This window comes from Periophthalmus magnuspinnatus, chromosome 23 (genome assembly GCF_009829125.3).
Source record: "Periophthalmus magnuspinnatus isolate fPerMag1 chromosome 23, fPerMag1.2.pri, whole genome shotgun sequence".
In the NCBI taxonomy this organism is placed as follows: Eukaryota; Metazoa; Chordata; class Actinopteri; order Gobiiformes; family Gobiidae; genus Periophthalmus; species Periophthalmus magnuspinnatus.
This window is the reverse complement of record NC_047148.1, coordinates 4,490,359-4,506,955: the sequence shown is the minus strand read 5'-3', so window position 1 is coordinate 4,506,955 and position 16,597 is coordinate 4,490,359. Positions and strand designations below refer to the sequence as shown.

Here is a 16,597-nt window from a genome sequence, read left to right as displayed (position 1 = left end):
AAATCAAGTACTGTATATTGTCTATGATAAGAAAAATGCTGACAAAGCTGCAAAAATTAATTAATCTGTGGGCTGCTGTTTGAAGACTAGGAAGTTAGCCAAAACATGCAGTTATCTATTGTCTCCATACAGGATCCATCTTCACTCAGTCTTTAGAGAAGTTTTACAGAATGCGTGACATAATTGGTTTAATATTTCACATTATAAATCTGTTCATGTCACGCAAGAGACAGGAGAATTAGTGCTGAAGTCTTTATCTGAGTGGCAGCATGCTTCAAAGCCTGTCCACTTCCCTTTTCAAACAAGGGCCTATTGACTTTGCCATTCAGATTAAGAGGAAGAAGGAGGGATTTTCAGAACACCATTGTACACTGTATCTCAACTGGCCTAACTGCAGAAGCTATATTGATTTTTTAGTTTTACTGACTTCTTTACTTACTTATTTTGATATTTAGGCCATAATGTATTTGCATTGATTATTTTTTAAGACCAAGGTTTAGTTTGTTTTCATACCTGACAGTTACGACTACTCACTAGTGGTCTTCCTCAGAGTGGTCACGTGATGTGTGTGATGTGTCCGGTCAGCTGACTTAAACAGGTTTTGGCGCCGTCTTTCTACTGGTGGAGAACAAAGGCGTGCACATGAGAAACAAAACACAAGGAGCAGCTCAAATTGGCCATTTCTGACCATTGTAAAAGAGAGAACATAAAAAAGAGCAAACATCATTGGGACAAAGGACAACAAACATTGTCGCTGGATTAAGGAAGCGATTGAAATACGGAAACATTCTCACAGGACTTTAAACCGGGATGAAGGGACCTTTTTACTCTCACAGACCTGCGATACTTTCCGGAAGAATGTGGACTGCAGATGGTCGTTTTGCCTCCACCGGTAGTCGGAAATCAGCTGACCACTATAAGGAAGATATGTTAGGTATGAAAACAAACTAAACCTTGGTCTGAAAAAAACAATTTATTAAAATAAATTATCAGAAGGTCGGAGGAACTTCATTGGACTATTTATGCTACAGGTTTTTTCACCCTTTTTTAACATAATATTGAGGTTATATACATTTTGGCATATGCTGTATTGTGTATTTTGCTATGTACCAGTAGTCGCAGCTTAGTACCACTCAAATGTTGCGTTTGTAGCACATCCTAGTTTGACCCCATTTTAGTCTTCATGTGGTCTTTGTTTGGTCTCGGTTTAGTACTGGTCTAGTCTAAGTTTGCATCAGGTTTAATTCTAGTGTAGTCCCAATTTTGATATGGTGTGTGTGTAATTGTAATTGCTGGACAGATGTCCTGTATTTGGGGAGTAAATGCTCTAACCTTATTGGCTGTTAGTCTTACAATGGGACAAAACAATGATCAAAGTAATTGTAAGGCACACCTGTAACTTGATCTGGGAGCATCATCTGCTTTTTTACTATGTCATACTGTGGAAAATTCAAAGCAAAGCAATAACATCTCCATGGAGGACAAGCAGGTGGCGGACCATCCACTTGAAAAGTTACATAGTGTCCCTCTAAAACAATAAAAATAAAAAGTATGGTCTATGAGTATTCGCTTCTGAAAGTTTATCAAAGGCAAATAATTTTGTTGTGTCATTTTACAAAAACAGAACATCCAACAAAGTCAAATCATCATAAGCATCATTTTCAAGGCAAATGCACATAATTTTTCTAATTAGAGATAATTTCTCCATCATCTCCTCATTTTTCCCCCATCCCCTCCCTCTCTCTTCCTCTCCCCTCTCCTTCTTTCCCCCTTGCTGTTTCTCATTGTCCCATTTCGCCCCAGCCACTGTTACCGTGGCAACCACTTCTCTGCCCTGGTACAGCGCAGAGAAAAACCATACCACAATTATACACACATGCACACAAAACAAGTCCTCTCCTTCGCATGGGGTAATTGAGGTTCTTAATCCATCTGTTTTCTTTCTGTGCGCGAGTCAAAACAAAAGCAAGCGCAGCTAAACAAGCGCTTAATGCACTACTGTTTCATTCACTACCAAATGAACAAATGACTGGGATGTTTCTGTAGCGGGGATGAGGGCTGAAAAATATCAAACTGCTATTTTTCTGACAAGGATTGCGATTTTATTTGCGATTTATGTTTTAATACTAAGATTCTGTTCAAAATTCACATTTTAAATGCACCCAGAATGGTAAATTGTCACATTTTTATATAATGCTTTTTCACCTCAAAGCACTTTACATCAAGGAACCACTCACCTATTCACACACACATTCATATACCACTGTACACAGCAATTCAAACTGCCAACTTTCAGATCAGGGGACAAACAGTTTGCAAACTGAGCTATTGTTGCCTGAAGAATTGACAAAAGAATTGACAAAAAGACTGAATTATGACCTAACAAACTAATAAAAGAATCACATTACTGATCATGTTTGTACACATCTAAACTACAGGGTTATCTGTTTGTTTTTTTTTATTACACAGAATAAGACAGTGTATCTTGTTGTTTGTGGAGGAAGTTATGGTACCTTAAAATTTTTGTATTTTGTAATGGCGCCCATTCAAACTGGGATTACGATTTGATTGTGCTTAATGTTGCAGATGGATAAAAGAAACAACATTGGCTATACACAATATGGCAACAACAATGAAACCCAAATGACTTGAATATGAGCCCGTCCCTAGTGTTTGGTACTGGGGTCTTTGTTTCTGACTTGCTGCCTCCGTGGAGTGTCTTAATTAAATTGGGATGGGGATTACCTGCGTGTGTGCCAGCAGCGCGGGGTTGAGCTGTGGGAAAAATCATCCTGACTGTTCAATTGCATCAGGAGATCACTGTATGAGATATCTGTGTGAATGATGTAGATATGAGAGGGTGGGGTTATTGAATAGGGTTGGTATTATATCCTAACTGTCATAATATTTTTATAACTTGTTTCTCTGTATGAAAATACTGTACAAAATGCAAAAAAAATAAAAAAAATAAAACAAGATATTCTGTCAAGCTAGAATTAAATCGTATTAGTGTTTACTATTACTACTACTACTAATTAGATAAATACATTTTTCCACAATTGTTATTTGAAATTTGAATTTTTAATGTGTTGTTTTGTTGTTTATTTGTCAGTCCATAAAAAATCTGAAACAACTGAATCTAAATTAAGAAAAAGCTGAAGTTTCTGGTGTGAGTACTGGTGGTGTTAAAGGGCATAATTTGTCCCAGTACAGATTTATGGTACAAGCTGCTCTTGAGGTCAACGTCAGCTGTGTACAGTCTGCATCAGTTATAAAGTGTTTAATTGTCCAATCATCAGGAAGTACACTGTTAGCATGATAGTTGTCGTTAGCATTACCATGATGACAAACCTCCAGTCTGACCTCTGAAAGCGCTTATAAACTCATGCGGTGAATAATTTGAATGCTCGGAATGCACGTTAGATAAGTGTGGAATAATAAAAAAATAACTTTAAACCACTGCAAACAATTTTTTCACATTTTTACCACAATAAAAATCAGGTACAGGGCCTTTAAGTTTTCAAATGTAGGCGAAGGTTCTTGTTTGAGTTCAAATAAGTGCCATATTGTGCTATAATGATCATGATATCTTTTTAACATTTAGCCTTTTTCACTATTTCCCTCTTTTCCAAGCAGCAGTCCTGCCACATGTCACCTCAGACTTAGGTGGGTTAAACCAGGATAAACAGTTCAGGACCCCTAACGCTGTCTCTGATGCAGTCTGACCTGACTGTGCCCTTCTTAAGGAGAGATGAAAGGGTCTCTAATGCACAAACTATCAGGCGTGGAAGCTGTAATGGAGAGATCTAAAAGGCTTGAATTTTTCTCTTTAACCTTCATTTGACCTGGTTGTGTTAGTATAAATGTGGGGAATGCTTTATGCAATTTGATATAAAAAAAACCCCAAAAAAACAGGATGAACTGTGATAAGAACAAACAAACACCCACATCCATTGTACTGCTCTCTCTCACTCTACTCGCAATTTTCTATGTAAGCATCACTTAGCTTTTGTTATATTTTGATTACCAATATATATTTGTCCTATTGAGTAATGTGTTATCTTTTTAAGTTGTTCTTGTACTGAAAACACACTGTTCATTCAATGCCAAGTTTCGGTTCCTTGGCTTAAATGTCAGCATCAGTTAGCCAATAAATATACCACACCAATTTATCAGTAGAGGAGGTGCTCAAGCATCACAACTGAGCTCTGCACAAATGAATAGCACAAACAGCACTCACGTTTAACAAAGGCCTACATGTGTTTAAACAAAGTGCATCATCGTACTGTTAAACCAGAAGAGCTGAAGAAACAACATCCAGAGTTGTAGCGTTGTATCCACTCTAAAACACATCAAGTCACCAGTGCGGGACCTTTAAAGTGTCTCAAATTCAAGCCAAGCCAAATAGATAATATGAACCAAGCTCAGACAAAATCCTCCTCATCGGTCCTGGTAAAAGCATGATCCCCAAGTAAATGTGGAGAGCATCTGCATCAACATGTATTCAAGCCAGTTCACATATACTTTGCTATAATCCTCCTCCTCTATCGAAAAACAGGTTGTTACAATGCCTTATCTGTGTTTATTCTTTATTAAAGTCTATTTTACAGTATTTGAATATGAGTTGGAGCATGTTTTAATTGTTTGCTTGAATCAAAGCTAATTATTTATGATTGATTGATGGACTGATTAATTATTTGTGTATTTGAACATATGGTGAAGTACTTAAACTAGTGTTCCTGATTTTTAAACTTTGAAATAAGCCAGTCAGTATTTAAATCTGTGTAACTCATTTCTAGCTCCCTCAAACCCAAATGCACATTGATAGTAGTCACATGTATTAATTTTTGGGACCGTGCACAGCCTTTTCGGATTGTAAAACAGGGTGGACCGCCGTAGCACAGCAGTTCAGAGTAAGTCTACTGGAGTCTTGTATTTTCAGAAATGTATATTAGCTTTAAAGAGCTATGTTGGTTGGCTATATCAATATATAATAGACTAATCCATGATGTTTTCGCACCAATATGGAGTTGGCCTATTTCAAGCTAGGATAAGCATGAAAATATTTTGAAAGTATGAAGTAAATTCTGCAGGTTTATATGCCACGTCTTTGGTTACATTGCTGTGTGTGATTCTTGTTTCATTCACAAGTTTAACACACAAACCCTGCATATTTAGGCTGAGTTCTCTCTGAAAACACTCTGTCCCACCTTGTGATGTTATGTGGTAATACAGGCAATGTTCCACTTTGTTTTGAAATACCATACAATCCACTAGAATCGTTTGGATAATTTCAGCTCTGGAATTTGAAATCTACTCTACAAAAGGTAACAATTAACTTGAAAAGTACCACTTCATGACGTCACAAGTTGCAACGGAGCATTTTGAGCTTTGGAGATGTTGACAGACTATGTTACTCATAAACATACAAACATGGGTGAATAAAACAAAACACAAGTCCTGGTATGTTTTTTATGAGGTAACAACATTCTAAAATGGTTAAAAGCTCACAAGTATCAATTTTGCGTAACATAGGACCTTTAATACACTTAGTACATGTCTGTTTGTGTCTAGTCATGCTGAATCAGTCACATATAACCACACTTTGCTCCCTGCTGATGCACCAAAAGTAATCTCATAATCACATCCCACATTGGTAATGAGACCTTTTGTAGCCCAGTCCTTCTGTGTCAAAAAAAAAAAAAGAACAAAAAAACAAAAACTCAGCTCTAAACTGTGTGATTGGAGGCTGTTACAGCAGTACTCCACAGTGTCTTGTCTTTGGGGATCTGTGAAAGGGCAGCGCTGTCTGGACCAAACCAAACATATTTATCATTGTGACAGATACAGCAATCGTAAAGTGATTTGTGATCACATTTTTCTAGTAAAGGACTTGTTTGTCTGGTAGATTACTCCCATTGTTTTTGGATCTGCTTTAGAAGCCAAAGTGATTCCCATTTGTAATATTCTGTTTACTCATCCTCAAGTTAAAATAGATATTGACAGTAGAGGTAAGTTTATATTAGTTTGTTAATATAGGTCCTACATTAAACAAAATGGACACTTTTAGTCATGTTAGAATGTTGTTGCATCCTAAAACATACCCGGATTTGTGTTTTGTTTCATTCACACATTGTTTGAGCAAGCCTTTATTATTAGTCTGTCTACATGTCCAAAGCTCAAAATGCTCTGTTCCACCTTGTGATGTTATGTAATGGTAGTTTTCAAGTTAACAGCTACCTTTTACCTTTGGATCAGTAATGTTTGTCAATTCCAGGGCTGAGATTAGCCACACGATTCTAGTGAAGGTGCATGGAGTTTAAAAACACAGTGGAGCACTTCCTGTATTACCATATGACATCACGAGGTGCAACAGAGTGAAAAATTCAGCCTAAATATGCAGGGTTTGTCTGGTAAACATGTGTGAATAAAACAATTCTACACAATTCCGGGTATGTTTGTGACAAGAAAACAAGATTATAATAGATTGTAGCATAATATGGGGCCTTTAAAGGTGCACTGTGTAACTTCTGCTTGTTTCCATAGAGATGTGATTGCTTTCTGTTGAATGTTCCACAGTATAACATTATGACTCCAGGCCAAGTTACAGGTGAGATTTATGGACAGGCAAGCACACTCACATTAAGAAGAATTTTTAGCAATTTAAAAAAAAAATGTAATTGAATGCCATACTGTGGAACATTATAGGCAAAGCAATAACGTAACAAGATAACCAGAAAAGTTACATAATGGACCTAATCATTGCAGAGAAATTGACAACTGGAGGGGTTCTCGCTTAAGTATTCCATCACTGTGCATCTACAAAACAATCTAATTTAGAACCTGAGAAATAAACCAGGAGCCTCAATTTTGAAACGCCAACATCTTTCTTTTTTACAAGTGTAGTTTACTGCCTCTGGGACTCCCTGGATTAATCTTGGCTCCTCACTCTTACACAAGCAGAAACATTTATAGTGTTACTGTGCACCGTTTCAGAGTAAGACAATTCAAAATGATGAAACTGTTTTATATAAAGTACTTGTTCACTTGTTCATCTTATACTCTTGTGTTGGCTTAGAGGTGGCAGTTCCAGCTACTTTGGGCGTTTGGTGTAGTATTTGTAGGGAAAGATCCATCGGGACTGCACTTTGCCAGCTGCTATGGTGATAATGACAAAAATAAATAACTAGATTTTTTATTTTTTGCAATATCCCATTGACAATATCTGGATGATATGACAACCTCTCTTACATATGCTAAAACATGCCTATGTATATCTTGGTTAAAGGGCTCATATTACGCTATTTTTGTTATAATGCTGTTTCCTCATCAAAAACATAGTTGTGTTTTGCTTCATTCGCACATGTTTAACACACAAACTCTGCATATTTAGGCTGAGTTCTTCTCTCAAACTGAAAATACTCTGTTCCACCTTGTGATGTCATGTGGTAATACAGGGACCGCTTCACTGTGTTTTTAAACTCCATACACCTTCATTAGAATCATTTGGATAATTTCCGCCATTGTGATTTCCAATCTCTACCGAACAAAAAGTTAAAGGTAGCTTCATGACATCACAAGGTGGAACAGAGCATTTTGAGCTTTGGAGATGTACATAGACTTATAATAAAGAGTTACTCAAACATGTGTCAATGAAACTAAAATTCAACTCCAGGTATGTTTTGAGGAGGTCACAACATTCTGACTTGACTAAAAGCTCACAAGAGTCCATTTTGCGTAATATAGGACCTTTAAGTTTCACGTATTGCACAAAAAGTGAATACATTGTCAAATTAACCAAAAAAGTGTAGAAAACAAGGAAAGATTACTCTAAAAGTTTCTATTCGTTGAAGTTTTGATCAGTTCTTCTGTTAATCCCTTTTAATTATTAATTAATCTAGTCCTGACCAAGCTGCACTGCTCCCGCTGCTTCATACAAGTTAGCCCAGCAACACTGTAGGATGGGTCAAATGCATTAGACAAATTTTCCCATAGGGGCTACAGTATACCTTAACAAAAAAATTATATAATAAATTATATAAATCTTTTACAGGCACAGTATGCAGCTTTTTACCCAAAAAATGGACTTGAAACATGCATTTTCTTTCATTTGGGGTGTTTTTATTGCACTCTTTTACTCTGAGCGGGCTTGTATCACCAAAAACCTGACTCTTATTTGGAAATGCTGTTCCTTTGGCTATAATATTTTACAGTATGGTGTAAAACGTATTTATCTCCATGGATAATGTTCTGAAGTATAATTTTAACTTTCCATTTCCTTGGAATTATGGAAGTGACATGCCACCTCCAGAACGTTACATACTAGACCTTTTAAATAAAATTAAATATTGCCTACCAATTTACCCTGGGCATTTAAACCTTAAACCAGAGTCTTTGTATGTTAATTTTTTAGTTCTTTTTTAGCCCTCCTCTCCTCCTCTTCTTGCCCCCTCTCTTTCCTATGAACTCCCAGAAGTAAATATATGTGGAGCATCATTTGGCACAGGGAGATTGGCCATCTGGTGTACTGTGTGAGGATGTGAGATCAGGTCTGTGTGTGTGTCATTGTGTTTTGGTTGTTGACAGCAGATTAGAATGAGGCTGTTATAAACACTTCTGTAATGTTTTTGCTGAGTTTGATACAATTGTTTGTAGTGTAGCAATTATTATTTAGGGATATTTGCCAGTATCATTTCAGCATTTCCTTCTGTAATAAATCTTGATTAATTGCGTGTCTGTCAGTCAAACATGCGTGAATGAAAACACAACTCCAGGTATAACTTGTCTAAAAGCTTACAAGAGTCAGTTTTGCTTAATATAGAACCTTTAAATATATCTCAAAATGTTGCCCATAACAGGAAGTTGAAACCCACAAATATGAGTCTTTGCTGTCTGAAAAAGATATGCCTGAACTGGGAGAAAATCATGCAGGATAATATTAGAATTATTAGCCAAAGGTTTAAATGACTGTCCTCGAAAAGTAGAATATGTAACTATATATTATTTACCATCTCACATATAGAACACTTGGTGGGCTCCGAGGAAGATATTTTAGGATTTAGTGTGTTTAATCTAATCGAATTCACTCAGAACATCCAGTACTTCGCATTTACAGTCACAGTGTAGCAATTGTCCTTACTCAATTTTTCTTTCATCATAATTCCAACAGTGGCAAAACTTAAAACAAAAACATAACAACAATAACTTTCTGAACACCTCTGGGAAATATTGAAAGTTAAGCAAAACTTCTCTTCCTACTTGTGTTGTGAATTTACAAGTCGATTTGGAGCACATTGTGTTCATGTGGAACTAGGAACAATACCTCACTGTTAGCATAACTACTTCTTGTCCAACTGTATCTCTATGAGGTTTTTGCAAGGATCTATTAAAATAACTGGATAGGGTATTGCTATTTTAGAGTTGTCTCGAGTTGGATTAGTGGCCATTCATTGGTACTACAACGAAAAAATCGCTCCTACCCAGAAAGGATTGTTCTCAACAAGTTCAATGTAAAGACAAACTGCTAGTGTTCGGCTGACGGGATACCTACAGCTTTCACAAAGATGAAATTTTGTGTCGATTTTATTTTCAGATCATAAACTTTCTCTCAGCTCAAAATCCGCCTGTTGTCTTAAAATCAAAACAACAACATGTTAAAAACTACATGAATAAAATGAATACTTGCTGAGGAGACTGTGTTTACAGAGAGAGATGTTCTTGTCTCAATGATAACGCTAATGCTGATTTTGATGCAAAATAAATATCAAAACAGCACCACAAATGTAAGTATTCTGCAAAATAATGGGTTGACTTTATTTTATTAAATTATAATTTTAATAGGTTGTTTATTTTATGTTTTCCGATTTTAATAAAAGTAACTGCTATCTTTGAGAAACAGTGAGCTACCTAGCTTGCTGCTGTCCTCAAAGCCTATTTATTCATTTTTTTAATTTCCTTTCCAGATGGAACACCGGCATAGAAAAAAGGACACCCCAGTCCCTGCCAGCACCCACCACTTGTTTGTTCACGTAAAGAGTCTCATGAGTGCCAACCTGGGGGAGGAGCTAGAAGTATTTTTCCACATCTATGATGGAAGAGAAAACCGACCACTCAGGTACAGGTTTATACACTCACACTTAAGCTTATAGGAACCAGAGGAATCTCTTCTTCTTACTCTTCTTCCTCTTCCTCCTCTTCCTCCTCTTCCTCTTCTTCCTCGTCTTCTTCCTCTTCCTCCAGAACATTTTATAAAATTGGAGTCCATTGGGAGTGGGAACATGCAAATTTTAGAATAGGCTCATGAAATTCACAACAGTGGTAGAGCACCATTAGACAAGGATTAAGTTGAATAGGAGCACTGCCCTGATCATGAACAGCAAATTGGCCATATTAGATTGAAATTCTCTTGTCACTTTTACTACCTTTGTACGAAATGTATCTAGTCCTTGGTTTTTTTTGGTCCAAGCATGTGGTCGGCCTTCATAAAAGTTACATAGTGCAGCTTTAAAGCAGACTTATTCTGAAAAATTGACTTTTCAGAGCTTGTAACCATGCTATAGTTGTGTCTATTCTCATTTACCCTCTCAAAGTCGTATTTAGAGTGATTTGTGCATGTTTGAGCAATCTATAATTGCTTATTTTCAAAAAGCTGATGATATTAATTTTGGTACAAATGAAAATAAAATATGCCATTTGCTAATGTGATCTGCAGCTATCCATAGTAGGTGCTGACAGCTACACAGCTCTTTGTCATGATGTTTAAGTTGACATCAATTTAAAATGTAATGCTGATCATAACATAATGGTACATGGGTGTCATAGAATATAACTATGTAGCAAACACGAGCATAATAGAAAGAAAAACATGTTAAATAAAAGTTAGTTGAGTTGGCCCTCCATTATCATACACAAATACATACAGTTTATCAGAGCTTGTGTTCTAAATAAGTAATGGTTTGCTCTATCACCAAGCTGCGAATATCAGATATTTTCACCATTATATTGTGACAGTAATTTAATTTGGTTTTGAAATAACATATCCTGAGTTTAATAGACATCTTGAAACAGTCAGAGATGAGTCATGGTTCATTTTATTTTTCATTCTGGTAATTAGTTTCCAGCAGTATCATTTGGAGCTGCACTTGATGTACTTTCTGTTTTGGACCTGTTTCTCATCTCCTCATGTCTCTGTGCCCTGCATCTTGTAGGATATATTTTTCTTTCCCATTTTACTTCTAAAATAATTTCCTTGATGAGCAATGCTTTAATACTCCAATACTTTTACATACTGCGAATAAGCTATTTTGTCAAAGTAACCCATTACTTTTGACTCTGAAGGGCAGCACTTGATAAATAATTAGGCAAGCACAATACACACAATGTATAGCACAATTCATGCACAAAGTAATTCAGAGTGCTTGGTTGGGTAATACTCAGTAGTTAAATATTACAAATTTAAAAATAAAGACTCAAAAATCAGATACTAATCGGCATCGAAACTAGATACTCATTTGAACAAGTATCGATACTACAAAAGTCACATCAGTAGGACAGACATTAACCTTTCCTGATTAGCTTTATGGTCATGAGCTGTATCAGAAGACCAAATAGGCTATGCCCATGGACCACTATGCTAACTGGACAATATTTTAAAAAGTACTATTATTTAATGTTGAAAATAATATTCTATTGTCTAAAGCAGTAGTCAGTAGGCGGCCAAATCCAGCCCGCCTAGCAGAATGGCCCATTATTTTCTGAAAAACTCTAAGCACACATGTGTAACGCAGACAGGAAGAAGAAAAGCTTTATGATTTTGTGTGAATGTGAGCATTACACTGCACATCGAGTTTTTAATGTTAGTATCAAGACAACACTAATGTCCATTCACTTCTGTGTGATCCTTGAACTGAAATTAACAGGCACAATTTGGAACAATTCTGATCTATGACAAAAAAATGTATTATTTTTATTGTAAGAATCCCAGAATATAACTTGATATTCAATTTTGTTAACCACCCTCCCTACACTATTGTCCATTTGCGTCTCTAATTTGTCATCTGAAGCCTATCAGTTTCCTTGGCGTAACTCCCACTGGCACTGATCCAAATGTTTGCAAACAGCACCACACACAGATCTCTCCGTTTGCCTGGCAGGGAGCCACTGGTTGCCCCTCAGCAGAGCCGGTGCGTGTGTCAGGGACCAGATGGGGGTTTGACCTCGCTGTCTCTGTATATGCCAGCACCAGCCGCCCCTGTTCACTGTGGCAGCTCCTTTGTGTTTAATACAGGGTCCTTCTCTCTCACACAAACTACAACTGAATACTGTACAGTGCTAACAAAAAACCCTACTGGTATTTTTAGAGAATTGGAGACTTGACTGCCCTCTCCGCGCCCTCTTTTGTCAAACTCACACGTCTCCTCCTCCTTACAGTAACACTAGTCTAACAAGGTCACCCACGGATGAATGGGCACGTGTCTGTGTGAGAACTGTACATTTTGGAGACCGCATTTTAGAAACTTTAGACAAACACAACCAATACAATGTTTTTTTCTTGTGTTCATGGTGTAACTTTTCTGATGGATGATCTCCCACCTGCTTGTGTCTGTGGAGATGTTTTTGGTTTGAAAGGAATGGTCCACAGTATTGCGTTAAAATTCAAGTACAGATGGTATTTTTGCTCAAACAATTACTTGAAAAACCCTCATTCGTACTATGAGTGGACTTGCCGCTCCACAGGTCTGACCCCCAACTTGGCCAGGATATTAGTTCAGTGCCCTACTGTTGAACATTCCAGGCACCTATAAGAATATTTATTATTTCCAATCAAAGAGTTACCTGAATGGCTTTGCTAACTATACAAGAAACTGATTTCCCCATGGATTGGTAGCTCAGGATGCAAAGCCAATAACTCTCTAACTGGAAGGTTGATGGTTTGAATCTTGCTCCTGGCTGCCATACTGTAATGTGCCCTTGGGCAAGGTACTTAAACAGTTGAGGCATTAAGGCATTTGATAATGATAATAGTATTCACATCATGTAGAAATTGAGGAAGACGTTTGCTAAGCTATGTTTAGTAAGCTAATAACATTTCTCCTTTGTTTTATACTGGACTCTCTCTGTCTCCACCCCCTTCTTGGTTTAGCTGGATTTCCTTAGTGCAGTCATTGATTTCATCAGTGGGAATCGTGAATCTGCTGAGGAGAGGGAGGTTGTCTATTCATGTTATGCTAATGAGGGCAATGATAAGGTCCCACCGGGAGACACTGGTCCTCTGAGCTCGGGCAATCAACAAGCTGCAGATGGAAGAGAGTTAGTGGAGGGGCTGTTAATTGGCAGTGAGGATTTTAGCAATAGAGAACATTAATTAGAGTTCCCAAAACATGCCTAAGTGACATGCTCTCTGCACAGGAACCTGTCTCCATATGGCTAAATATTGGAAATTAATTTAAAGGTTCACTATGTCCCTTTCCTGGTGGGGTCTGCTACATGTATCTCCATAGCAGGTGGAATACCCTCTAACAGAACTTACATTGTACACCTTTATTTATTCATTTTTTCTTGCAGTTTTGATACAGCTGTCTTCATATATGTAGGTCTGAGCCAAGTAAAGAATCATTCTTTCCCCCCTTTACTATGGCCTTTACTATTATTTATTTACTATTATTTTAAACAACTTCATAGTACTTTTCAATAATTAATTAGCCAATTAATCATAAGTGTTTGTATTGTTTTAACATGAATGTATGTAAATATAGTGAATTGTGTTTATCTGTTGTCTCTCCGTATGGCGAATCACAGTCAATGAACTGTAAAGTTATAGGGAACAGCTAATGAGCAGAGTCATATCCAAAGTCCACCAACTCTCCCGTTTGTTCCGATATATTCGATGAAAGGGATTTTACAGAAGGAATGCATGTATTAAAAATCATGAGCATTTGTATAATTAATCTATGGGGCCTAATTAATTCAAACATGGGCACCCACTGGCCTACATACACAAAACACTGATTTATGGGGCAAGCTGCTCTCATATTTACTTCATTGGCAAACACTGTAACTTTTATTCTTGTAAGAGCTTGTAGAATGCACAAAATATCCATAATACATGATAATCTGTTGTCAGAGTATGGGTCAAATGCGTACATACCAGGGTTGGACTTGATATGGGAAATAGGCTGTCTTGTTGTGCAGACTTTGTTGTATTTAAGGAAGAAATTACTTCTTTAGCCACAGCTGCCCTCAGGTAGACTGACAAAAGTGTGGCTTTCAATCTGCGCCAACTCCCCATCCGATCACATTCATACAGAGATTTGGTGGATGAAATGTCTTACCCACAGGACATAGGGTTGAACTAGACTCATACACCTCATACTCCCAGATAGGTGCCAAAAGTCAGTTCACATTAAACCTGATAATTTCTTTTAGTGACCCCACCCCCCCATCCCATCTGTTTTAATTAATGTTCAACAGAATGTAGTCATGTCTAAACTCAGCTTGAACAGTGCATATTTTCCTGGTACTGTCTGACCCAGGGACAGCTATGAATGTATTTTCATAGCCGTTTACATAATCTGTATATTAGGCTCTTGTGAGGATGGACATATCTTTTGCCACTAGCCTCGGCAGCAGCTTAGCCCATTGTCAGGCATTGGTGCATTACGAGTTTTTCCGTCTGCTTATCGTTGGACTGTGAAAGTCACTTAACTGGATTAACCCTGCGCTCTCGGGCCAGGACGAGACTGACCCAGCAGGAAGCCCCCACTGTGTCTGTTTGAGCTGAGCGAGAGATGGAGACCACAGAAAAGTACAAAGAACGAGTGATCCATACTCTTTCTACATGTAATTTAGTCTTAGCAGCAAATCAAGCATTGGCTTATTTAAACAGAAGTACAAGTTAGCTTATGATCTTTTTTCTTTCTTTTTTTTTGTCTCAATGAGAAGAATTTAATTTGACTTACTGAAAATTGTTCTTGCAAATTATGTTTCTGAGTCACACTTATTTTGATGAGACGGTACAGCTGTCCAATTAATCAAATAAAACATGTGATTTCAATTATTACTCTGTTCAATTACCAAAATGTTCCAATTAAAAATACTTCTTATTACCTTCTGTTCATCATAATATTTGTGCTCGTTCTGCCCCTCAAAACTTGGAGTAAAGCCAGTTGTGCCACTGCCAGCTCTACAATTTTGTTTTGGAGAAAGAAAAAAGCTTGTTTTTGTAACACATTTCACATATTCACTGCTTTGACTATTAAATTAAGTGTATCTCATTAACATCATGTACATGTTTAGCAAAGAAATTGTGTTGTAATGTGCCAGAGACAAGAAAATGGTGCCTACAGGCCAAGTTACATGTCAAATCTGAGCAGTGGTAAACCCTGGTCACTGTAAGAATATGTGCTAAACAAATACTATATATAAACTTTCCTAAGAATACCTGTTTTTCAAGGTATTTTTGGACATCTTTCATTGAACAAATGAAGATGGAAACATTTACCATACTGTTGAACACTCAGCAGTGACAAAGTAATATTATCACCATGGAGACAAGCAGACCCTCAGAAAAGTTACACAGTGCATCTTTAAAACATATTACAACACACACAAAATTGACTCATGTGAGCGTTTAGCCATTTTATAATGTTATTTCCTAATCAAAAACGCGCCTGGAGTTGTGTTTTGTTTCATTTATTTTTTATTGATCATTAGTCTACATCTCCAAAATTCAAAATGCTCTGTTGCTCTGTGATGTCATGTAATGGTAGTTTTCAAGTTATCAGCTACTTTTTACCTTTTGTTCAGTAGAGAACAATCATCGAAATTATTATAATGAATTTGTATATAGTTTAAAAAAGGAGTGGCACACTTCCTGTATCACCATATGACATCACGAGGTGGAATAGTGTTTTCCATTTGAGAGAAGAACTTAGCCTAAATATGCAGGATTTGTGTGTTAAACATGTGTGAAATAAACAAAACACTACTCCAGGTGTGTTTGTGGTCAGGAAACAACATTATAACATACATCAGGAAATAGTGTAGTATTGGCTCTTTAAGGTCTGAGACTGCACACTTTTGTTGTGACTATTTTAGCTGACAGTTTTGTATGACGGCTAAACTTGTCAAAGAGACAATAAGCAACAACAGAATGAATATTTCATCCAGCCACTTTTCCATGTAGACTTGTCACAGACAGACTTTGTGGGAGATTTGGTTCAGTAAATCAAACTTTCTACATCCCATTCCCTCCCTCTGCTCTGCCTCTGTTGTCTCCCAGTCTGCTTTTACCCCCACACAATTCTGTTTGAAAGATTCAGACAATGTTAGCTTTTATAGTTTCAACTTTGAAGCTAATTCTCCAGTGGCTACAGTAGAGGCTTGACACTTTTGACTTTTTTTTTTAATCTTGTTTCCGTTCCTGTTAGCAGCAGTTAGGCTATGTTTTGTGTACGTTGAGGGGGAGCTATCACTTCTAACCCCATTCATCCCTGTGTGTGTCTCGTCTCTTGCAGTGAACGGTTCTTTGTCCGGCTGAATAAGAGCGGGTTGCCCAAGTCGCCGGAGAAGACAGAAAGACAATGCACGCTATTTGTGG

The 16,597-nt window shown here is 37.2% G+C and overlaps 1 protein-coding gene across 4 annotated transcripts in view; it reads left to right on the top strand.

Annotated features, from left to right (window-relative positions):
- Positions 1-16,597, top strand: part of dock4b (dedicator of cytokinesis 4b) — a 207,949-nt gene that overhangs the window by 82,662 nt on the left and 108,690 nt on the right. For all 4 annotated transcript variants that reach the window (XM_055231425.1, XM_055231424.1, XM_055231423.1 and 1 more), the window contains exons 8-9: positions 9,963-10,114; positions 16,515-16,596. In XM_055231425.1, the coding sequence (XP_055087400.1) occupies positions 9,963-10,114; positions 16,515-16,596 (234 nt within the window). The remainder of the gene's footprint in view (positions 1-9,962; positions 10,115-16,514; position 16,597) is intronic.